The 25,209-nt window shown below is 45.5% G+C and overlaps 2 protein-coding genes across 2 annotated transcripts in view; both read right to left on the minus strand.

Annotated features, from left to right (window-relative positions):
- LOC103527071 (protocadherin alpha-3) overlaps positions 1-25,209 on the minus strand; it is a 90,389-nt gene that overhangs the window by 53,906 nt on the left and 11,274 nt on the right.
- PCDHAC1 (protocadherin alpha subfamily C, 1) lies at positions 18,893-21,871 on the minus strand. The gene is made up of 2 exons (XM_030459358.1): positions 19,414-21,871; positions 18,893-18,904 (listed from the first exon to the last, which is right to left on the minus strand). Exons 1-2 carry the CDS (start codon positions 21,814-21,816, stop codon positions 18,893-18,895), a joined length of 2,415 nt encoding a protein of 804 aa, XP_030315218.1. The 5' UTR covers positions 21,817-21,871.

Genomic DNA, 25,209 nt, shown 5'->3' on the forward strand with positions numbered 1-25,209 from the left:
TTGAAAACATGTGCTGAGTTACACCTCATAACTTTATTTCTGCTCCCTGCTTACTGATAAGTGCATCTTAGAATTTAACCCCTACATCTGAACCTGCCTGGTTTGGACCTGAATTGGATCTGGCACTCAGAGGTTTATCCCCCTGGTTTAAGAATGACCTTAGTTTTGCCTTTGGGCAAGCTGGAAATATTGACTGGCAATGCCCTAAGTGTAACCTGTACATCTTGTGCCAGATCAGATTTTGCTTTTTGGAAGGTTGGGTTTTGCTGTTTGGATGGTTTTCCCCTCCTTCATTTGCACTTTTTCTTTTTGGTCTCTTCTTCACCAAAGGACTTTCCCAGGTTTGCTGCATTTGCTCACAGCACCTCCATGAATACTCTGAATCTGTGGAAGTACATCAAGCTAGAAAATAATAAACTGAAGACACAAAAGCATATCCTAAGCTTTCATTTCAATGTTTAATTTCTTGATATTTTTTTTTATCTGGGCTGTTCTGAGCCACAAAACTGCATCATAGAATCATAGAATTGGCTAGGTTGGAAGGGACCTCAGAGATCATCAAGTCCAACCCTTGATCCACTCCCACTGCAGTTCCCAGCCCATGGCACTCAGTGCCACATCCAGGCTCTTTGGAAAGATCTCCAGACACGGAGAATCCACTCCTTCCCTGGGCAGCCCATTCCAATGCCTGATCACCCTCTCCAGAAAGAAATTCTTTCTCATCTCCAACCTAAACCTCCCCTGGCACAACTTGAGACCCTGCCCTCTTGTCTTGCTGAGAGTTGCCTGGGAAAAGAGCCCAACTCCCCCCTGGCTCCAACCTCCTTTCAGGGAGTTGCAGAGAGTGATGAGGTCTCCCCTGAGCCTCCTCTTCTCCAGCCTCAACACCCCCAGCTCCCTCAGCCCTTCCTCACAGCAATTCTGCTGGATCCCTTCACAGCCTCCTTGCTCTTCTCTGGACCTGCTCCAGCACCTCAATCTCCTTCCTGAACTTCCTGAGGGGCCCAGAACTGGACACAGGACTCAAGCTGTGGCCTCACCAGAGCTGAGCACAGGGGCAGAATCCCTTCCCTGGACCTGCTGGCCACGCTCTTCCTGAGCCAGCCCAGGATGCCATTGGCCTTCTTGGCCACCTGGGCACACTGCTGCCTCCTCTTCAGCTTCCTGGCAATCCAGACTCCCAGCTCCCTTTCTGCCACTCTGTGCCCAGCCTGGAGCTCCCCATGGGGTTCTTGTGGCCAAAGTGCAGGACCCAACTCTTGGCCTTGTTGAACCTCATCCCATTGGGATCATCCCAACTCTCCAGTCTGTCCAGGTCCCTCTGCAGAGCCCTCCCGCCTTCCAGCTGATCCACACTCCCCCCCAGCTTAGTGTCATCTGCAAATTTGCTGATGATGGACTCAATCCCTTCATGAAGATATTGAACAGCACTGGGCCCAACACTGATCCCTGGGGGACACCACAGCCGCCATTTTGATGCAGCCCCGTTCAGCACCACTCTCTGGGCCCGGCCCTCCAGCCAGTTCCTAACCCAGCACAGGGTGCTCCTGTCCAAGCTGGGGGCTGACAGCTTTTTCAGGAGGATGCTGTGGGAGACGGTGTCAAAGGCTTTGCTGAAGTCCATTGGGAAGCTCTCCTGTCTCAGCAGTCCCCCTGCTCAGGCCCTACCAGGGTCACCCCTTGCACTGGGTGCTTAACTCATGCTTTTGTTATTCAAAGCTTCTGTCACTGCAATTTTATTTTATTGCCTGCCTAATCCACCTTTAACACATGGTCAGGCTACCTAAAATGCTGCAGACTAAGCAAACAAACAAAAAAAAATAAAATGCACAAAAGTTAAATACTTTCAAAAATAAAATTATACACCACCAGCTGAAGCACACATTAACCTACCAAAGTGGGCTGCTATTCCCTAGTGCAGTTTCTCAGCAAACAGACCCTAAGTGCAGCTTCAGTCCCATGTGACACCTTAAATCCTACTGAAGTCTTTGGTGTTAATTCTTTATAGAGGAAAGGATTCCTACAGACATTCAATGTGCTGCCTGTAGCCACTCCAGACAGCCCAGAGAAGAAACCTAAGATGGACACCAGGAAGATGGATGGATGGATCATCTCAGTGCTCACCTCCATGTAGCTTTGGAGCAAAGATGTGCCAAGGAGGAAGAAAGGACAGAACTGGGACTCTAAGAAGAAATTTAGGACAACCTGAAGACTGTTTAGTTGTAACCTCTGGATGATCCATCCAAGCTTCCTGAAGCTACATGTGTAAAGCAGCACAGAAATGCTGAAGGACAGAATTTCTCAGGCTAAAATCAGACCTAAAATGCTCCTCTGCTGAGCTGTACAGAGCTGCCCTAAATTTCAGCAGTTTCTGGAACTAATAGAACAAGTTATGCTTAATCAGAGTTAAAAGCATAGAGGCAACTTTCCTTTTCAAGGTTATATTTTAGGATTCACTGCTTAGTTGGTGTTTTCTTGATGTTGACAAAAAGTCCAGGTCAAATTTGCCAGGAAATTAAATCATTAGAGCTATGCTTTTAAAAAACACATAAATGGGGCAAAATATCACCTCTACCCCATAAACAATTCCCATCTTTCTGTAGCCAGAGGCTCAGTCACCACCATGGTACTGCCTCTCCAGGTCCAGATACAGAATCCCAGAGTCTTTCTGGTTGGAAAAGACTTCTTAGGAGTCCCACCCTAATCTAACTCTAATCAGTCCAGTGGTTAAACAATGTTCCCAAGAACCACATCCAGAAGGTTTTGCAACATTTCCAGGGATGGTGACTCAACCATCTCCCTGGGCATCCTATTCCAGTGTTTGGGGACCCTTTCAGTGAAGAAGTTCCTTCTGACATCTATATCTCCCCTGGCACTCACAACCCGCGTCCATTTCTTTTGTCCTGTTTCTAGGGAAGAGAAATCAACCCCCACTTCACTACAATGTCCTTCCAGGTAGTTGTAGGGAACAAGAAGGTCTCCTCTCATCCTCTTTTTTTCCAGGCTAAACAACTCCAATTCCCTCACACTCCTCATCAGCCTTGAGCTCCAAACCCATCACCACCTTTCTTGTCCTTCTCTGGACTCTCTCCAGCCCCTTGGTGTCCAACCATGGAGGTTCCATGGATGAGCAGCCAAAGGAACAAGATGTAGCTCTGGACTTCCAGAGTTCCCCACAACACCTACAGGTCCTCTGCCACAACCTAAGGCACAGAAATGGTGTGGAGTGAACCTCTTCATGTCTGCTTCCAACCTTTTAAGAGCTTTCAGGATTACAATTGGTGACACTTGCAATTCTCTGCACAGTGGGGAGCAAAAAAAAAAAAACAAAATCAAAAAAACCCCAAAACTCCCCCTAGAAGAAACAATTGAGGAAAATCTCCATCTCAAAACCTACCCAGCTTTGAGCAGAGATGGGAAGGACTCAGCAAGAGTCCCAGCACCCACTCTTACTCCACCCCTCCTCTTACCAACCTTGGGATTTGCAGGTCCCTGCCTGCAGTTCTGACACATGCACAGAGAGAAAATGAAAACCCTGCAAGTACTTTAAAGAAGGCCACAAAAGAGGCCAGAGCAGGTCCCACAAAACCTACTGAGTCTGGGAAGAATTTTTATGAGCTCCTCAGCTTCCTGTGTTTCACTTGCCTGCACAGGAATGGCTGAGCAGGGAAAGTAGGGCAGGAAAATATTTTGTTTTCTGTGCTTATTCTCAGCAGCCATCTCTGAGCTTAGAAGATTTTTACTTCAAATCCTATTTAAAAGAAAAAAAAAACAACCAACCACCCAAAACTATCTGCCTAAACTGTGCTGTGCTTGGACTATTTTTAACCTATAGCCACATATACAGCAGGGAAAATGCTAATACTGCAAATTCTGCTGATATTATCTGACCTCAGGACATGTCCCATTGATTTTCTTACTCAGCAAACCCAGGAATAGTATTATTTAACCCTGACTTACGGCCTCTGCCAATGATTTTGGTTTATGGTTGTGTTTGTCTTCAGGATCCTGACACGCAGTGGGATCCCACACCCTAAACAGAGATTTAAAAGCTTGCTTTTTTCTCTCTTTCCTCTTGTAATCACAGCTCAGCCATTTCATGCCCTTTACTGCACCTTTACAATTTTGGTCACATTTTCCTTTTAATAAGGTTATAAGAAAAGCAGAGAGAATTGGATTCTAACTGTGCACTTACAAGCAATGCCTGATGATGTGCCAAGAGATTCTCTGCCAATAATTCTCTGGAAAAAAAAAAAAAAAAAAAAAAAAAAAGCAACAATTTTGCCTTCTCACTTCCTGCATCAATAGTTTAAGTTCACTGCTTTTACTCAATCTGAAATTTTCCTTTCTATAACCCATGGGATTTTACCTGTTCCCATTTATTACCTTCCTTTTTACATGGTGAAAAGAAAAGAAAATGTAAGGCTAGTATGAAGTATGAATGTGCATCTGAAAGCACACAAAAAAATACAAAATCAGGCTGAACAGGACAAGTATGTATTAATCACTCCAGAGCAGCCCATAGGGAGGTTTAATCCAAGCCAATGAGAAACAAAAGTACCTAAAATAAGATGTCAAGAAGATGGAGAACTGAAGTCTGAAAATACAGAGGAGGAAAATTTTACCTAAGACTTATTAAGGGGTGAGAAAAAAATCAGAAAAAGATGCCAAAGAGTCATTCCTCCAGGGGAGTGATGGCAAGGGACTGCACACCAGTGAGCCCCTGGTCACCAGTGACCATCGGGCAGAGGAGCTGATGCTCCTCTGGTGAGGAGCAGGGTGAGTGAGCAAAACCTGCAGGAGAATGAGAATCTTTCTCATCATTAATTGTAAGAGAATGAGATTTTGCAGAAGAAAACCCCTTTTCCCTCCCACAAGATCTTGGGTTGAGTTCTGGCATCTTGAGTTGGACTATGAGGATGATGAAGGGAGAGAACAGCTCCCTGATGAAGAAAGGCTGAGAGCCCTGGGGCTTTATGGTCTGGAGAGGAGAGGGCTGAGGGGATCTGATTAATATCAATATGTGAGGGCTGAGTGTCAAGAAGGAAGGGACAACTTCTTCTCACTTGTGCCCTGTGACAGCACGAGGGGAATGGGTTCAAGTTAAAGCTCAGAAGTTCCACCTCCCCATGAGGCAGCATTCCTTCACTGTAAGGGTTCCAGAGCCCTGGCACAGGCTCTCCAGGGAGGTTCTGGAGTCTCCTTCTCTGGAAACTTTCAAGACCCCTCTGGATGTATTTCTGAGTCACCTGCCCAAGTTTTGGTCCTGCTCTGGCAGGGGGGTTGGACTGGATGATCTCCAGAGATCCATTCCAACCCCTGCCATTCTGTGATTTCCTACATATTCATTCCAGATTCTTATTTGTATTTTTAAGTGAAGTCAGATCCTGAGAGGATAAGGGCTCAGTCAGAAAGGATGAGACACAGCAAAAGCCAGAAGATGCTGTGAAAATCCAAGAAAAACCAAACACAAACAACACTGTGTGGAAGTACCCAGAAGAGAACAAGCAGCACTGACTTTTGGAACCTGAAGACATTTTAAGAAAGGGCTGAGGACACAGCTGTATGAACTTGCTGCCCCAGGTCCCCTTTCCCACATCAGCACCAGCTCCTGCATCCTTCTTCCCAGATCCCTGGAGCTGTCAGTGCTCCTGTTGCTGCTGGAGAACAAGTCTGGATCCAGGGATCTGGAGGGGCTGCAAGGAGCAGAAGAGGAAGAGGAGCTGGGGGCAGACATCAGCATCTCTCAGCTCACTGCCTACGTGGGACCAGCAGCAGAGAATGAGGCAGTGGTGAACAGAGACTCACCAGTGCAACAAGATCCCAGGAAAAGGTGAGTGAGGAAAGAGGGAGAAGGGCTGGAGAAGACCAAATGAAAGCAGAAAGAGCTCAAAACGTGGTTTGGAAAGACAGGGAGGCACAATCCAGTCAGAATCCCTACCCTCTGGGTGCTTAGTCCTGCAGCCATGAACACCATTCCTATCTTCCTCTTGGGAAGCAATCTTGACATTGGGCTTTCACCAAAGACTTTCAGCTCTTTTTCAAGTCCTCCACTCAAGAATTCTGGCACAGAAATCCACCCACAGCAGGAACTCTGCCAGATGTTAATACTGCTGAGCTATCTTGGTTTTATCCTTTGTGCTTTTCAGCCACCTCCCACTTTTCTCTCCTCCTCCTGCCAGTTCTCACCCAACGTTCCTGAATCCCACAATATTCACCAGTCTTTCAGTCGGATTTGGTGCTTCACACTGGAGCATTTCAAAGCACTTCACAAAGGAGCAGTCAAGATATCTGACATAAATTTAATTACCAGGGCAGAGGACATGCAGGAGAAGGAAGAACAGATCTGCTCTTGGTCTCCTCCAGTCCCATGCATTTCCTCCAAAGTTAGGGACCCTGCACCCTGGTCCTGGACTGGGAATTGCTTTGTTGGGGTTTTTTTGCTCCCAATCTGCCTGTTCTCAGGTCCAGCCCCAGTTTTGGTCTGGGCTACAATCAGCCAAGTGCAATTATAGGGAGGTCCTGGCAGCTCTGGCTGAAGCAGAGCCCGGTGCTGGAAGGGAACTGAGCTTTCCAGAAGCAGCTACCAAGAACAGGGAACAAGGATTTCTCAAAAGCTTGTAACTCAGCCAACCTCAGCAGACCTTAATGGCTATCCAACATGACACAAATACCACTTAATAACAAATATCAGGTCCTTTTTCCAAGCTATACTTCAGCAAGGCTTTTAAAGGGAGGATTAATCATGGCTTTACTAAAGCCAAGGATTTTTTTCACTACCCTCAGCCTAAGGAATGACCAAAGCATTCAGCTGAACTTGTCCAACTTGTTGTTCCACCACATCACCACCCTGAGAACACCAAGTTTTATAACAAATAACAGCAGAGCAGTTTTAGAGTAAGCAGCAGCATCAACACAGCCTGAAACACTGCAAGGTTTTCATTCATTCAATAACAGACAGAGCTGGACATGCAGAAGCTCCAAAGTTACCAATTGCAATTGCTTTATCAAGCAAAAAAAAAAATAATTGGAAAGTTGCTGACACTGCTGAGCCTCCTTCCAGCCAAGGTGACAGAGTTCAGCTGGCAGCTTAAAGGTTAAGGTTTGGGTTAACCTTTGGTTTAACCACCCTTTGGTTTGAGCAAAATATCCCCTTTATAAATAACACAGGCTTGCTACCAGAAATAAATTAATGTTTAACACCAGCTGCTACCAAATAAATAAATAAAAATACTTAAAGTAATATAAAATAAATAATTACAACTGTCCAGTTTCTTGTATTTTGAAGCAGTCCTTTTGGAAACATTAATATTACATTAAAAATGCATGATAGCAAGGGACTCAGCATTACTTATAATAGCAACTAAAAGGTGTCTTTCAGGCAGAATACTTTATATACAAACTTCTCCCAGCTTTACTGGAAGCAAACCAGGCTCAAGCACTAGGAGAAGCCAAACATACACTTGGAAGAATGTAATTGTACAGCATCATGGCTGGTAAAAAGGGTAATTCTGCTTCCTCTGGATGTGGCTGGAAGCCCTTGGGACAGAGGGATGAAATATATTAGGAGAGACTGTAATATACACTTCTTTGGGATGTTTAATTTGCTTTAGATGGCCACAAGCATTGGAGATTTTCCAGAGTGCCCAAGAAAAACGTTTATGCCAAGACTGTGATTAATTTAGAGCAGGCATATTATTCTTTTTGTTTTTAACAAATGAGAAATAAATATTGAAATGTTTTCAGAAGAAAAAAAAACCCAAACAACCACGTGTCACTCTATTCTTCTGCTCTGCAGCAACAGTTAGGAGGGAATAGGGACATTTAAAGGTACTTTGTGCTTTTTCAGTGGTTTGGACTGTCACCAACAACCTCTTCACTATCTGGCAGAAGGGAAAAGGATTAAAAATTCCTTACAGAACTCCCAGTTTGGAAGCACTGGCTCTCAGAGGGTATTGATGGTACAGGTTGATTTTGAAGGATTAACAATGATTTCCAGCAAACTGAATTTTACATTGAATCCCAATGATACTTAATCTAAGGTTAGTTGAAAAAAAATAAAAACACCAAACACTTCTCTTGTTCTTTTATCCCACTGGTATTTCTAATTGTCACCTCACTGCTTTGCTTGCCTTTTTTTACTCTGTTTTCCACAGGGTACAAGATGCCATCCAGGAGAAGCAAAAACCACTCAAACATGATGTAGCATTCCAAATCAGGCCATATACAGAAGATGAAATTAATTCAGTAGGAATCATGGATGAAAACCCCCATTAGTTCTAATCAGCTTCCCAGCCATCTTCATCACTGCTTTTGTCAAACCAGAGCACAAGGATTCCATCTGATCCCTTCCCATCACCTTTCCCTGGGTGCCTGAGCTACCAACCAGCTCAAGACAGAGCAGCAGAACCTCCAGATCTGGAAAGTATTGGAAAGGTGGAGTAGGATTTCCTCCCAAAAAGTAACACATGAGCTACAAACTTGAGGTTCAACATTCCAAGTGCCGGGTCCTGCACTTTGGCCACAACAACCCCATGGGGAGCTCCAGGCTGGGCACAGAGTGGCAGAAAGGGACCTGGGAGTCTGGATTGCCAGGAAGCTGAACAGGAGCCAGCAGTGTGCCCAGGTGGCCAAGAAGGCCAATGGCATCCTGGGCTGGCTCAGGAACAGCGTGGCCAGCAGGTCCAGGGAAGGGATTCTGCCCCTGTGCTCAGCCCTGGGGAGGCCACAGCTTGAGTCCTGTGTCCAGTTCTGGGCCCCTCAGCTCAGGAAGGAGCTTGAGGTGCTGGAGCAGGTCCAGAGAAGAGCAAGGAGGCTGTGAAGGGATCCAGCAGAATTCCTGTGAGGAAGGGCTGAGGGAGCTGGGGGTGTTGAGGCTGGAGAAGAGGAGGCTCAGGGGAGACCTCATCACTCTCTCCAACTCCCTGAAAGGAGGTTGGAGCCAGGGGGGGGTTGGGCTCTTTTCCCAGGCAACTCTCAGCAAGACAAGAGGGCAGGGTCTCAAGTTGTGCCAGGGGAGGTTTAGGTTGGAGCTGAGAAAGAATTTCTTTCTGGAGAGGGTGATCAGGCATTGGAATGGGCTGCCCAGGGAAGTAGTGGATTCTCTGTGTCTGGAGATATTTCCAAAGAGCCTGGATGTGGCACTGAGTGCCATGGGCTGGGAACCACGGGGGGAGTGGATCAAGGGTTGGACTTGATGATCTCTGAGGTCCCTTCCAACCCAGCCAATTCTAGGATTCTATGATTCTATGAAACTTGTACAGTACTCCACAACTAATAGCTGTAGTAAAGCCATTCCCACTGCTGCCCATTGAGTAAGGATCCTACACCAGGGAGTATCTCTCCTCTTGCCTGTTTAGTTATCCTGGAACCCCAAACATCCCTTTCTGGGTTTCATTTCTGTTTCTTCTCATCATTTCTGTTCTAACCAAGCAACTCACTGGGGGAGAGTGAGAGAAGAATATTTCAATCTTCTCAATTACATCCCAGTGCTATGGAGCTGAGGATCAAGGAAAGATCTGGGCTTGCTGTGGGAGGGGAATTATCAGCAGAAATTCTTTCTGGAAAAGGCAAAGAGCTCATTTTTCTCTTGCAGAAAAAAGATTCTTTCAGAGGAGAACTCAAGACTGCAGTCAAAAGCCACTTTGACTCCTTTAGATACAAAACTTTCCCTAAAGTTTGGTCTGGGGGGTTTTGATCTGATGCTCACCTGGCAAAGCAGAGCTCCCTAAACCTGCATCCCTTGGGTCTGATCCCCACTGCAGCTGCAGGGAAGGAATTCAGATGTCTTGGCATGATTTTCATCTTGCACACTGGGATTTGAGCATCTACTGAGAAATATCCATGAATTTCAGAATCCTTGTAAACACCTACAGCTTTTGAAAACAGGATAAAGCATCAGTTTTGGGAAGGCTCTATTATAACTTATATATAAAATAACAACTATTACATATTTCTATTTTGCCACATTTCAAGGATTCACAGAAAATAATTAGGTTGGAAAAGCCCTCAGGAAGTCTCCAACCTCCTAACTCAAAGGGAAGAAGGTAATTAGGATGCTCAGGACCTTTGCCCAGTCAAGCTTTGAGTATTTCCAAGGACGGAGATCCCAATATCTCTCTGGGTCCTGTCCCTGGTTTACAGCACTTGCACAAGGAAGAATTTCTTCCTTGTTTTCAGCAAGAATTTCCTCTTTTTCCATAAAGGTCCATCAGGTAGTGAAAAAATACTGCTAATTCCTACCTTGTGAGGTGTTGGGTTTTTTTGTTGTTGTTGTTAGGGGTTTAATCTCTGGAAGGTTTTCTTGTCTTTGTGTGCGGGGTGGGAACTTGATGGGGTTTGTTTGTTGTTTTTTCTCTCCCAATTAAATTTAACTGAAATATTGTCTGTTTTCCAAGTTTTTTGAGAACCTAGCTAGATTCCCTGCATTAAAGAATACTGGCCCCATATCCTAGATGATAACAGAAAAAAGGCAAAAGAGAACCACTTGATGAACTATTAATTCTTACAGTGGGGACCTGCAGATCAATAATGAGTTCAGATTTTATCCAAAATTACATCTGGGTCCTCTTTGAGCAGCCTGAGTGAAGAAAAGCTTTTTCATAAGACAAAACATTGCAGAAGTAAAAGACCTCACCAGATAAAGAGCTCCAAAATTCTAATATTCCTCAGTGGGGATTTGTATCCTACAGCTACATTCTGACCAGGATCAAACTGGGATCATCCCATGGTCTGGGTTAGCCTGGGTTAATTTTTCTTGTAGTTTTTCAGATCAGATGAGCTGCATTAAAGAGACTGAATGCCTTCAGAGAAGTGTGATGTTGTAAAAGAGAAGACAGGAGTTTGCTAATTCTAATCCCTGGATAAATAGATAATGAAATTTAAACAAAGATGAAAGTGCAAATAGCAGTCCTAAACCAACAAACCAGAATCCTTTGAAGGTCTTCCAGCTGGCAGCTCAGATCAGACAAGTCATTTACTGAGGTGATTTCTACTTCACCAGCTCCCAAAAAATGCTGAGGCAAGGGAGAAGTTTTATTTTCTCAGAGTGGAAAGAAATCACTTCCTTTTTCCACCAGATTTCCTTCCTACCAATATTACATTGAAAACAAGTATCCTTAGAGTTCAGTTATCTTTAGGGTACTCATGACTGCCCAACCAAAAAAATTCCAACCAAAACCCCCCCAAAAAATCATGACAACATCAGAAAGACCACTGATGCCACTCTGTGCCCAGCCTGGAGCTCCCCATGGGGTTGTTGTGGCCAAAGTGCAGGACCCGGCACTTGGAATGTTGAACCTCATCCCGTTGGGATCATCCCAACTCTCCAGTCTGTCCAGGTCCCTCTGCAGAGCCCTCCTGCCTTCCAGCTGATCCACACTCCCCCCCAGCTTAGTGTCATCTGCAAACTTGCTGATGATGGACTCAATCCCCTCATCTAAATCATCAATGAAGATATTGAACAGCACTGGGCCCAACACTGATCCCTGGGGGACACCACAGCCGCCATTTTGATGCAGCCCCGTTCAGCACCACTCTCTGGGCCCGGCCCTCCAGCCAGTTCCTAACCCAGCACAGGGTGCTCCTGTCCAAGCTGGGGGCTGACAGCTTTTTCAGGAGGATGCTGTGGGAGACGGTGTCAAAGGCTTTGCTGAAGTCCAGGTAGACTATAACAATAATAATAATAATCTCCTCCATCTCTCTCTCCCTGCAGCCCTTTTACTCCAGCAGCATCTCTGTCATTCTTGTAGCCAAGGATTATCCTCACCACCAGGAACTGCTCAAGAGTATTTTAACCACCAGGAAACACCTCAGAGGATACACTCTGCATTCCAGAAGTTGCACCTTTCCTCAGTCATCATCACCACACTTCTCCATGAGGACAACACAGACCCAGAGAGCAGTTGAGGCTGGGAGGGACCTTCAGACATCATCTTGTCCAACCCCACTGCTCCAAAGCAGATTGACTGGGACCATCTCCAGGGGGCTTTTGAAGATCTCCAAGAATGAAGCCTCCAAAATCTCCCTGGGCAAGCTGTGCCAGTGCTCAGCATCTCATAGTAGTAATAATAATAATATTAAAAAATTTAAAATAAAGTAACAACAATTAAAAAAAAATCATTATGCTTAGACAGAACCTCTCCTTTACCTCAGTCACCTTTACACCCTCCCTTCAGGTAATTCCAGACACTAATGAGATCCCCTTCAATCTCTCCTCTGGGCCAAACAGTCCCATCCTCAAATCAAGGATGCTCCAGACCCTTTCTTATCTCAGAGGCTCCACACTGGACTCTCTCCAGTAGCTCCATATCACTCTTGTACAGCAATTTGTGGGGTCTCTCATGCTTAGAAGACTGAAATCAGGTTTCTGTTGAAACATCTTCATGTCTTAATATTACAGGTGTGATGATCACAACCCTGAGAATTTAAAACCACCCAATGAGAACTGCTCTGAACAGAACAAGATTGCACCAACCTCCATAAAACTGCTGGCTAGAAAGCAGAGCCTGCCAGCTCCCTAAAACACATTCCCAGGACACATGGGAAGAGTTAGGGAGCTCATAAGATGAAGAACCACTCAGCAGTAAAACTTCCTTGCTTGGCTTCTGCCTCCTACAAAGGAATTGGGAAAGGATGAAGAAGGAGCAGAGAGCTTTTTGGAATCAACAGGCTCCGGTTTCATGGACAAGCATCATCTGCTTTGATTCTGCAGAGCAGTCATGTAGAGATGTTTGACTCTGAGCAGGAAGCTTTTGCCAAAGAAAAAAGAAATTTCAAGTCACTGAATGAGGTGTCAAGACCCATCAGGCAGGGACAAGCCCAGGGGGAGATGGAACAAAGAATATATCAAAATATAAAAGTCATTTCTTTCGAGAAGAAAGAACCCAAAGAACAAAAAAAAAAATTATTTTCCTCTCCTTGGAGAGACTGCTCAAAGACTTGAGACAAACCTTTCCTTTATTTCTTCATGCACCTTCCCTTCTCTGATATTTATTTTCCACTTGCCACATTTGTCAAATTTGCTGTTGTATTCCAAATGCTTCTGATAGCATCAAACCTTGGAGATGTTGCCTTGCCCTTTCCTTTGCCTTACAAACCTCAACTGGGTATCTTAATTCCCACATGCCTGCTTGCCTCCTTTTTTCAGTTCAGCTCTGCTGTTGGATTTTGTTGCTGTTCCTTTGATTACTTGTGGCTTCAAACAGTCCTCAGCAAGTCACACTCCTACCAGAATTCCTTTTGTTCCACTTAGACAAGGTGTGATCCCCAAACTGCAGAGCATCAGTACTGTCATACTGTGTACCAAAAGCCCAGCAGCCTCCCCCCAGTGGGTTACAGACCAATAGTACAAAAATATGGCATATGAGGACCAATCATCTGCTTGAGGCACCATCCCACCTTATAATAATAAATCTGTATTTTCCTCTCTTCTCAACAACCCAGACATGATGTTGACTCTGTGACAAATGACCTTGAGGGAACAGAAATTGCTGGCACCAGGGCAGAACTAAAAGGCTGAGAGTTCAGCATCCTCAAATCTCCAGTCCCTAATTTTCATCACAGATTTCTAAAAGAACTGAGGAGGGAATTGTTTGTTTATTTGTTTGTTTGGAGGGGGTTTTTTTGTTTTTGTTTTGTTTTCAGATAAATCTGTCAAGTCTGGAGTAGAATAATCAGATTGGAGAAAAGCAACTGCAGTGCCAGCACTCAGGAAAGGTAACACACAGTCCAGGTGTCCACCTGAAATTTAAGGATGGACTTTTTAACACCTCAGGTGCAAACATCAAGCATTCAGATGGATGAGGTGAGGCAGAACCACCCCCATGTTTGGAAACCAATCTTCTCCCATCCAGCTCTACCCCAAAGGTGATATATAACATATATAGTATATATAATATTATCATAATATTTAGATATAATTAATATATATTTATATATATTATAATACTATATATATCATATTTAAATGACTGACCAATCAGCATATTACTACTCTGAAGAAGGTCACTGTCACCCCAAAATGTGCTGGGTGATCTATTCCCAGCACTGTGCAGGGGGCTCTTTGTCTCAAATATCATTCTGGTCATATAATTCCAAGAACCACATATCCAGAAGAGATTCAGGGAAGGGATATTACCAGGACCAGGCAAGTGCAGAGGTGAACTTAAAAAAAACAACTGAAAGAGGTTAACTTGTTTCATTTAGTCAAATACAACCTAAGAAAAGATGTGGCTGCTCTCTAAACTAGAAAGAAAGGAAGCCCCAAAGAGGGCAAAGAACTACTTATATAAAAGAATATTGCTGGCACAAGAACAAATGTCTACAATAAATGTTGCCAGGATATCAAAAATGTATTACAGAGCCTTAGAGGAATATGTTCCCAATAGTAGGCACAACATAGCAGATTTTGCAATTGAGATGAGTATTTTCACTATTAAAATTTAAATCTTTGCATTCGAAGATTTAAGATTAAATGGTGGCTGGTACAGGAAAGGAGCAGACATGATGCAAACTCTGTTTTCATCTTCTGTGCTTTCACATGGCAATTACCACTCAGATCTCCCCTCCCACAGCCCAGGTAACCACCCAACCATCCTTCCCTTCCCACAGCCTTTTGCTTTATGGATCTCCAAACAGTCACACGAGTCTCCACATCCCCTCAAGTCCTGTATCTCAAGGTTCTGGTCACCCACCATTCCAGAACCTCTAAAAATACCACTGCAAGGCAAACATCAGCCATGCAAAGCTTCAGCCTCAGCATCTGTAGCTTTTCCTGGGCTATGCTCTTTTGCTGAATCCCAGACTGGTTTGGGTTGGGATGGACCTTAAAGCCCACCCAGTGCCACCCCCTGCCATGGTCAGGGACACCTTCCCCAGCCCAAGGGGCTCCAAGCCCCATCCAACCTTCAACACTGCCAGGGATGGGGCAGCCACAGCTTCTGGGGGCAACCTGGGCACCCAGGGGCTCAGCACCCTCACCCCAAACCATTTCTTCCTAGTATCTCATCTCAATCTCCCCTCTTGCAGCTGGAAACCCTTCCCCCTCATCCCATCCCTCCAAGCCCTTGTCCCAAGTCCCTCCCCAGCTTTTCTGGAGCCCCTTCTGGCACTGGAAGGTGCTCCAGGGTTTCCCCATTGCTCCCTTCTCTTCTCAAGGTTTCACCCAACTCTCTCCCCCTGGCTCCAGAGCTGCTCCAGTCTCTGAGCATCTCTGGGGCCTCCCCTGGACTTGCTCCACCAGCTCTGTGTCCTTCCTGGGCTGTGGAGCCCACAGCTGGACACTGAAGGGGAAGCTCCCATCACAGCACTGAATATTAGCACTGCAAAAAATACATGGAATGGTGAAAAAGAGGGAAATTTAGGACAGTTTCCCTTGCTGAATTTTCTCTGATCATGCCTCCCCTTCTAGGATTTGCTTGGCCTGACCCCAAGAGCAACTTCCATAGCCAAAAAAAAAAAAAAAAAAAAAAAGCCTAAATAACAGAATTGTTGCAATTTGGGCATTCTGGGCAGGGTGCTATCAGCACAGACAGAAAAAAAAATTGGGAAGGTGCTTCACACTTAGATTTGGCTACACTAGGGGTGAGGATCCCATCAGAGCAGGGTGCAAGGAGGGCTCACCCCCATGGCTGGGCTTGTGTGCATAAGTCACCAATGCTCAATGCCACTGTCCCCATGCGAGTGCCACCACTTTTGTCACTGGAAATGCACGCCACATTGAGTAAAATTAATCCACTCTTTTTTCCAGTTTAGCAAGAAACAGTCCCCAGTGCTAGGCTGGTGTCTATTTTTGGATGTAACCTAAATATTGAATGCCAAACCCCAGAGAGGTCACTGCACTCTGAACACAGAAATCTCTTGCAGGCTTTTGGAGCAGCACAATGGACAAGACAACTAAACAAAAGAATTGCACAGATCTGTGCTCACATCTCCCTCCCAGAAATACCCAGTGAGCTGCTCTTTACTCTACAAACTCCACTGGTGCCTTTGTCTCTGAGCCAGCTCAGGGCACAGCACTGGAACAGCCTTGTCACTTTGCTGTCACTTATGCCACATTGCACAGAGACAGCAAAATGCTGAGGAGATAAAATTCCAGTTCCCTATATAACTGTTATTATGGCTGTACATAATTCTATTTTTAGCTCTACCCTAAATCAAAGCATAAAAGGGTTTCCTGCAGCTGTAAAAACTACTCAAGCATACCACATCAAGACCAAGAATACAGAAGTTAACCTAAATTCTGAAAATATCTGGAATTTCACTTCACTTTCACTATATGTATTCTGTGTAGGCATCTTTTTCTATGTTCCACATACTAAAACCTCCATGAATTAAAAAATAATCAGGTGTACTTACATTGCAATTTTGGAGTCACTCCCAAAGCCTTGAGTTACAAGTGTGGGGTTGCTACCAGTGCCTTTTAAATATGTTTTCTTTCTGTTGTATTCATATCCTTAAGGAGCAACACAATGATCCCTCCCCAAAAAGTTCAAAGAATCACAAATGTTTGTGGTTTTAGCTCCAAATGGGTCAGTCTGAAAGCAGCTCCAGACAAAACTTAGTTAACACCCAAACTTAAAGTTTCTTTCTTTCTTTATAGAAATGTCTATTGGTAAACACAGAAAAATTCCAATGCTTTCATTCTAACACAGGGCAAGAAGAATTATTCCTCACTAATAAGGTGACTGTGATCCCTATTTAGATCCACAAAGATCTGAACTAAGGAAGAGCTTTCAAGACTGAGTGCAATTCTCTTTCTCAACTCAGATGGGTGAAACCTATTGTCCAAGCATCTTTTTAACAAAATCAGGCTTTATTTTAAATCTTAGTTAATCTACAGCATGTACAGAGATGAAAACAGAGAAACTCTGCCTTCTGCCCACTCCTGATTATTTGAATATCAATGTGATTTTAATAACTTTAATTTTATAACTTTAATTTTAATTTTGCAAGACATGTAAATGATACATATGCATCTATATATATATGCATACATATATATATATATGTAGCTGACTCTCCAATAGAGCAACCACTGGAATCATCAGCACCAAGTTAATAACAACAGACACCATTTTTTGCTCAGGGTAGGTAAATCTTCATGCTCTCAGCCTCTGCTCCCCTATTCAGCTCAATTAACTCATGACCTTTGGATTTTCCACATAGGTCACATCTATGCTTGCCCAATTCTGCAGATTAGCAGCTAAGAAAATAAAACTGCCAAAGGTTCCACCTGGGATTTATTTTGCTCCTCAAACAATGTCTCCTATTTCAAGTTTTAAAATTCACCTGAATGGCTGAAGGTGCAGTGAGATACATTTTGATTCTTCTCTTTATAGAGTTGAGGGATAGGTTTGCTTTTTTATTATTATTATTATTATTTACTCTATTAATGTCTTGGTAAGCAGAGTTTCAAGATCTTGCTCAATAGGAACACAGAAATCAGTCACCCCAGGTTTGGGTTTTTTTTATATTTCACCTTTGTTACAGGAGTTTTGGAATTACCAACTACTCCCCCCCCCATGAGATACAACCCCCAAGATCCTATCAGTTTCCTTGAAGACACCCTCTGAGTTCAGAGGTTGCCAAAAAGGTTTTTAACTACCCATTACAAAGGTTCTAACTCAGCCTTTTTTCCCAGACCCTCAAAATAATCAATAATATTCCCAAAGTACACCAATGCATTAGGCACAAGTTCTTCTTTACATGCTGCCAACTTCTGCTTTCCTGGCATCCACAATTTCTTGTGGATTCTTTCTAGAATAAATCTACTTGTGCAAGATTTATTCCAACCCCCCCTTTTTCATGGGGAGAGATCTCTGACATATTCAGCCCTCTGCCACTACAGAGAACAGAACTTAAAACCAGAAAAATAAGAGCAGGAATGGTGAACTAGTTCAGAGGAAATCAGGAATTTTTTCCAGAACAAGGAAAAACTTATAGAAAATCACCATTTGGAAATCCATGAGTCGTAGAAGGAAGTGCTATATAGTTGGCTATATTTGATTAACTATATTTATATATATAGTTGGCTATATTTATTTGATCACCCAAAGAAGTTCCTGAAGTTACCTTTACAGCAAGGTTAAAAAAGAGGCTGGCCAAGTACATGTATTAAGAAGTAAATAATTATTTCAAAAATAAAAATCAAATTAAAAAAAAAAAGGTTTAAATCCTCAGGACAACTTTTAATATTTGTAAATTAGGAGAGAAACAACCACATGAAGAAAATTATATCATGTCTAACATGGGCTCTCACACTTTTCTTAGAAACATCTGGAAGGGCTCCTACCACGCAGTCCTGGCCTGGACAGAGCCAGCACTGGTTGGTCACCATTATATACAGAGGGATTTGACAGTCTGCAGGTAAAACACTGCAAAACATCCTAAAAATACAGAGATAAGTCATTGCACCTACCAAAAATCCAACCAGTGTTGTTTTGTCCATAAGAAAACTGGAACCTGCACAAGTGACACAGCAGCTCCCAGCAGCTCAGGTCTGTGGACATCCCACCTTGCAGCCCTAATCTGGGATCAAAGCAAGATATTTTCTCCTGCACAATCACCCAATACACTACTGAGAAGAAACCAGCTTGGTCAGAGGCTCAGAAAATAGTGATTTTAGCTTCACAAAACTACAGATTGCTTGGGAAGAGATGAACACTACAAATGGCACCTCATAAAGAGGTGCTGGGCACTGAATTCCTGCTGCTGCACCACAGGTTTACCTGGGACATGGCTAACCAGCATTTTGCTCAGCAAACTGTTTACACCACAATGAAAAAATCCCAGGAAATATGGAGTGAGAAATTAAAAAAAAAAACGTAAAAAATGCCACAGGCTCCATACAATGGAGATTAGAACCACCCATGGATGGACTCCTACCATGCCCCTACTTAGCTACCTGAAGACAACGGTAATTGTAAGGTATTTAAGTTTTCACTGATTCCCTCTTTTCCTTCAGTTATGTCTGAAGGTCCTAAATGTTTGTGGGGGAAAAAAAAATCTCATTTGTCATCCCATGACCATATTCCACCTAAAGATTAAAAAGGCACTGAAATTTCTTCCAGGTGTCACAAAATGTCACCTGCCCTCCTGCAAGTGCCCTTGGTACCCTCTGCACAGACTAGTAGTAGACACAAGTAGTGTAGACCTTCAATTTACCTTCAGTTATTTCTGAAGGTCCTAAATGTTTGTGGGGGAAAAAAAAAAATCTCATTTGTCATCCCATGACCATATTCCACCTAAAGAGAAAGATTAAAAAGGCACTGAAATTTCTTCCAGGTGTCACAACATGTCACCTGCCCTCCTGCAAGTACCCTTGGTACCCTCTGCACAGACTAGTAGTAGACACAAGTAGTATAGACACAAGGCCAAGTGCTCCAAAAGAAAAGTGAAGGCAGAAGTACTCACCACCAGGACAGCACTCAACCGATCACTTTGGACCTGCTGCACCTGGATGCAGGGTCCTGGCACCTGTAACCTGGAGCTGCCGGGCACATTCCCAGCATCACCATTTGGGATGTTGCTGCTATGAGGGCCAAGACCTACAGCTGCCCTGTACAAGTAGGTATGGGTGAGTTTACCCACACCAGCGACCTCCAGCATGTCTGGTGGGAGGTGGGAGCTGGGGAGCATGTGCACGCTGTAGCAATACTTCTCATACTGCTTGGGTGGGCAGCAGCAGCAGGGGTGGCAGCGGCAGAGCCGCAGGATGGCCAGGAAGAGGAGGAATGCTGCGAAGATGCAGGAGACGCAGGCCAGGGAAACAATCAAGTAGATGTTTGTGGCATTGAGCAGCGGCGGGGGCTCCCCGTAGTCATCAAAATCGGGCAGCACCTGGGGCAGGGTGTCAGCCAGCAGGATGCCCACTGTCACAGTAGAGGAGAGCGGGGGCTCCCCGTGGTCCTGCACCACCACCACCACCCTGTGCTTCAGGAAGTCCGTGGAGCGCAGGGAGCGCCTGGTGCGCAGCTCGCCCGAGTGCGGGGCCAAGCGGAACAAGGTGGAATCGGAGGATTGGGCCAGGTGATAGGAGAGCCAGGCGTTCTGGGCGTTGTCCTCGTCATCTGCCACCACTTTGGTCACCAGGTAGTCCTCATCAGCCAGGCGGGGCACGACCTCCACAGCTACTGAGCCGTTCTGGTTGGTGGGGTAGAGGATGGCCGGGGCGTTGTCGTTCTGGTCCGAGATGTAAACATTCACAGTTATGGCAGCACTCAAGGCTGGTGACCCATTGTCCTTGGCTTCCACTTGGAAATGGAAGCTCCTAAGCTGCTCAAAGTCAAAGGCACGTGTTGCATAGATGCTCCCGTTGGCCAAGCTCACAGACAAAAAGCTGGCCAGAGCACTGCCTGCAACTGTGGAATTCCTGAGCACGTAAGAGACCCGCCCGTTCTCCCCCATATCAAGGTCAGATGCTGAGACCTGGTAAAGAAAAGCACCAAGGGGATTGTTCTCCTCCACAGACACGTCAAGTGTGTCGGCACTGAAGACAGGGGGGTTATCATTCACATCAGAAATCTGCACCCAAAGGGTCTTCTGAGTGGTGATGGGTGGAGAGCCCAAGTCTGTGGCAGTAATGGTGATGTTGTACTCGCTGATCAGCTCTCTGTCCAGAAGCCCGCTGGTGACCAGGCTGAAGTAGTTTTCCAGGGAAGGTTTCAGCTGGAAGGGAAGGTTATCAGGGATCGTGCAGTTTACTTTCCCATTCTCCCCAGGGTCCTTATCAATTATACTCAGCAGAGCTATCACTGTGCCAGGAACAGCATCCTCAGGAATGGGACTGGAAAGGGATGTAACTGTTATCTCTGGACCATGATTGTTCACATCAGTGATTTCCACCAGCAGCTTTGCTGTGCTGGACATGCCAAAAGCCCCGTTATCCCTTGCCTCAATCAGCATTTCCAGGAGAGGTCTCTGAACAGCTAAAACGCCACTGACTGTCACCTCCCCGGTGTGAGGGTCGATGAAGAACATTCGCTGCAGATCAGCAGAAGTCGTATTGCTAAACGAATACCTGACCTCTCCATTTGGACCTTCATCCAAGTCTGTGGCATGCACCTGCACTACCAAAGTGCCACTGGGGGAGTTTTCCAAGACACTCGCCCTGTAGACCGAGTGCTCAAATTCTGGTGCATTGTCATTGGTATCCAGCACAGTCACAATGACCGGGACATCACCAGACTTTGGAGGATCTCCACCATCTTTGGCTGTAAGGACAAGTCTGTGAGCTGCTTGCTGCTCCCTGTCTAAGGCTTTCTTCAGCACCAGTTCAGGATATTTACTCCCATCCCCGCGGGTCTGCATTTCCAAGTGGAAATGTTCATCAGGGCTCAGAGTATAATTCTGGACACTGTTGGTACCTTCATCAAGGTCTTGGGCGTTGGGGAGCGTAAACCGTGCCCCGGGCGACAGAAATTCAGGCACACTTACATGATATTCACTTAAGGGAAAGGTGGGAGAGTTGTCATTTATGTCCAAGACTTTAAATTCCATCCTATAAAGCTCTAGAGGGTTTTCTAACACGAGTTCATAATTCAGAAGACAGGCAGACTTTGACTCACAAAGCTGCTCTCTGTCTATGGGCTCATTAACAGACAAAGTCCCCGTGCTTGCATTTATATGAAAATATTGCTTACTTGAACCGGTGATCATGCGAAATTTCCGAGCAGAAAGCGTAGCTGCGTCTATTCCTAAATCCTTTGCTATGTTCCCAACAGACGCCCCACGCTCCGTTCCCTCGGCGATGGAATACACAACTTGCCCCTCCACGGCGCAGCAAATAAGGCAGAAGACCATTAAATAGACCCGCATTCTTCCTCCCCTGGCTCAGCTCCCCGCAGACCGGCTCAGCAGGAACATAATCCAGAATTTCACCAAGCCCCCCCCCCCTTCCCCTTCCTTCCAAGTGCCCAGCGCGAAGCAAAAGCACCCCGGGGGGGACCGGAGAACGGGAACAGACGGGCACCGGGGAGCGAGTTGGCTGCAGGGGCGCGGGAGGTGCCCCGGTTCCGCGGCAGTCCCGCGCCCCCACCCCGCCGGTTGCCGTGCGGGGAGAGGCGGCAGCTCCGCTGCTCCCGCACCGCTCGCTCTGACCGGGACCCCGAGCGGCTCCGGTGCGGGCGGCGGCCGTGGCGCCACCCAGAGGCCCCGGTGATACCTGCACCGCCCGGGGGTGCGGGGCTGCGCTCCCCCCCACCACGCACCCCACCGGCTGCTTTCCCCTTCCCGACCCTCTCTTTTTATATTTTGAACTCCCCGGTGGAGATTCGGAGGGGTCCCGGGTCCCCCAGTCCGCGGCACCGATGTGATGGAGGAGAGATGCAGGGCAGCCCCCGCTCCATCCCTCCCTCCCTCTCTCCGCTCCTTGCCGGGTACCGCGGCGGAAAAGAAACGCGGATGAGAAGTGACAGGAGTTGGCTAAACATGGGTCAGCACAGTCTAGGCAGGCTCCGGCTCAGCACGACATTTCCCAGAGGGGTTTTGAGAGTGCAATTAAAGGAAGCAGTCGACTCTACACTTGTTAAACTTAAAGAAGGGGAAAAAAAAAAAAAAAAGGTGGGGGAGAGGGAAAAAGGAAGTAAAAAAGAAAAAGCCTCTTTCCTGCTTCTTCCTGACAAGGAGATAAACTAAGACAGATTATTGGAGGGATGGCTGTCTCCTCTGCCAGTCCCCAGACGAATCCATTCGGATCACCCACCCGCAGTCACAGCCGAGCTCCCTCCCATCCAGCCCAGAAGCAGGGGGGGGGGGGGGAAGCTGGGGGGCTGCAGAAGTCGAATTAGTTGTGGAGGAGTTAATACGGGCGCCAGAGAGGTCTTGCGTTTAGGACATGCCCAAGAACTAGAGCGGAGGCTGATACCACACAGCGAGAGCAGAAAAGAAAAAAAAAAAAAAAAAAAAAAAAATCCAAGCCCTCTGCTTTCCCGGCTTTCTGCCCCAAGGGCAAAGATGGCAACCAGCATCCCATCCCCGTTGCCCCCCTGCCCAAGAAGGTGGGAGAGAGCAGAAAGCATTTCAGAAAACCTTTTTGGCGTGACCTCTGGCTGTAATTTACACAATTTTCCATCTTCCCTCTGTGAGATCTTGCTAGCACAAGGTCCTGATCGATCAAAAGCAAGAGGCTAGAAACATGTGACAAGGACAGATCTTAATCCTTCTTCCATTCACTGTGTTTAGAATGCAAGCTGAGAACTCCCAGGAAAGTTAAAAACAGCATTTCAGTTACACAGACTATCAAGGCCCTTCAAAACAGGAGAAAAATCAGTACCACAGCCAAAAGTTGTAAATTAAATTTAGACAAATAAATAAATATTTAAAAAACAAACAAACAAAAAATCTCTTTGCATCCTCAGAACTCAGTAAAACCTCCCAGTGAGGCTCCTGCCCTGCCCACACCACAGCAAGCTTTACCTCAGCACAAATATCTGCAGATATTATGACTTTTGAACTCCAGTCACTCCTGACAGTACCTGAATATTGCATTTTACTTCAACTGTGTTGACACTACAGCATGTGTTCGAGCTGCAGGAAGGATGCTGAGTGCAGGAGCTGCAGAGCTCCTGTGCATCCACCTTAATTCACACACTATGTGAACTTGTTCAAAGGACCATAGCACACAGTATTACAATCTCACTATTTACAACTCACTGTTTACCTTGCTGTTTGTTTCTTTTTCCTTGATTGGAAGCTGCAGAAATCCCCAGCTCCCCACCTTAAAATTGCCATCCAGACTCCTCCCACCCTAAATTTGCCTTAGACTCCTGCCAACATAGGACGTTCTCTAGAATAAATGAAAAAGTTGCTGGATTTCCTTCCCTGTAGTGATGCAGTCATTAGAAACACCCTGAACCAATTCAATAAACACCATTAAAATCACAGGAAAGACTGATAAAATTCCCTGAATTCTGCAGCAAAGAAAAACCCACCTGCATGGGAAGGCTACAGCAGACCATGCTGGTGTCCCAGCTGCACACACAGAACCTGCTCACCCAGGTGACTGGGTTAGCAACTAAAAAAGCCAAGAATTTTGGCCTCAAGATTCTCCTGTTGAACACACAAACTCACCCAAAGGCAGATTTTCCCTAAATCTTAATATTGGAACAACAAGTTGTGGTTATGTGCCTGAAGACCCAGCAGCACTTGCAGAAATTTATATGGTCAAAATCAAAGTAATTATCCATCTGCTTCTTTCCAAGAAGTACTCACTTCTTGAGAAGTATCTGGGAGCCTACATGGATTTTGTCTTTAATTCACTCATTTACTATTGAAATAACTTTTTCAGCTTTCAACTACATCTCTTTAATTTTGTAGCAAACTTAATCCCTGCTCACAGGGCCCTAAGGGAACTTGCCTCCAATTCACTTTTTTAAAACATTTTAAACATGTTTAAACCTAACAACCCTGCTTTAGTATTTTGCCATCCCTTGTCCTATTGTTCATACCTACACCCTGCTGCAGACACTGATGTCCCCAGAAGTCAGGCAGCTTAACTAAGTGGAACATGCATGTTTTGGGCCATCTCAGTGTCCAGCTTCTACAGCACTGCCTTCCCAGTCCAGCCTGGATCAGTGCCTGATCCACGTACCACTCAGACCTGTCAAAATCCAGTGCTTAGTGATGTTAAATATCCAGAGGCAGCTACACCACAGCCATTCCTGCCCAGAAGGAAGCAACATTATTGTGCCAAGGGTAGAATCCAGCCTTGTCCTATGTGCACTCTGCATGGCAGAGCCTCAGGACCACTGATGCTCAGCTTCCCCCATCCTGCATCCCCAGGGGTCTCAAAGGTGCTTCAGGTTCTTCACTCTCACTCATTTTGTCACCCTTTCACCTAACCCCTCTTTTCAGGGTCTCCAAAGTTCTCCTCTCCATCTCAAGACACCTACCCGAATTACATTATTTACACATAAATCTTATTAAACACTTTTAATGAAGACACTTCCCTTGGCATCACACCAAGATAACATAACACCAAGATCACCATTTAAAACTCCTCCCCTTTGAGTTTAAAAACTCCCATCTTTGCCTTCAATTTGCCAACCTCCAAATTCCCTTCCCATTCCTAGAGCTGGTTTGACCCAGCTCGCCAAGGAATTCCATATTTTTGCAATCCCAAAGGCACAGTCCAGGCCCTTTGCAGTCTCACCCACAGCTACACAACCCCTCGCATCAGCTGCCCCTCCCTGATGCTCACACAGAGCTTCC

The sequence above is a fragment of the Calypte anna genome, chromosome 13 (genome assembly GCF_003957555.1).
Source record: "Calypte anna isolate BGI_N300 chromosome 13, bCalAnn1_v1.p, whole genome shotgun sequence".
In the NCBI taxonomy this organism is placed as follows: Eukaryota; Metazoa; Chordata; class Aves; order Apodiformes; family Trochilidae; genus Calypte; species Calypte anna.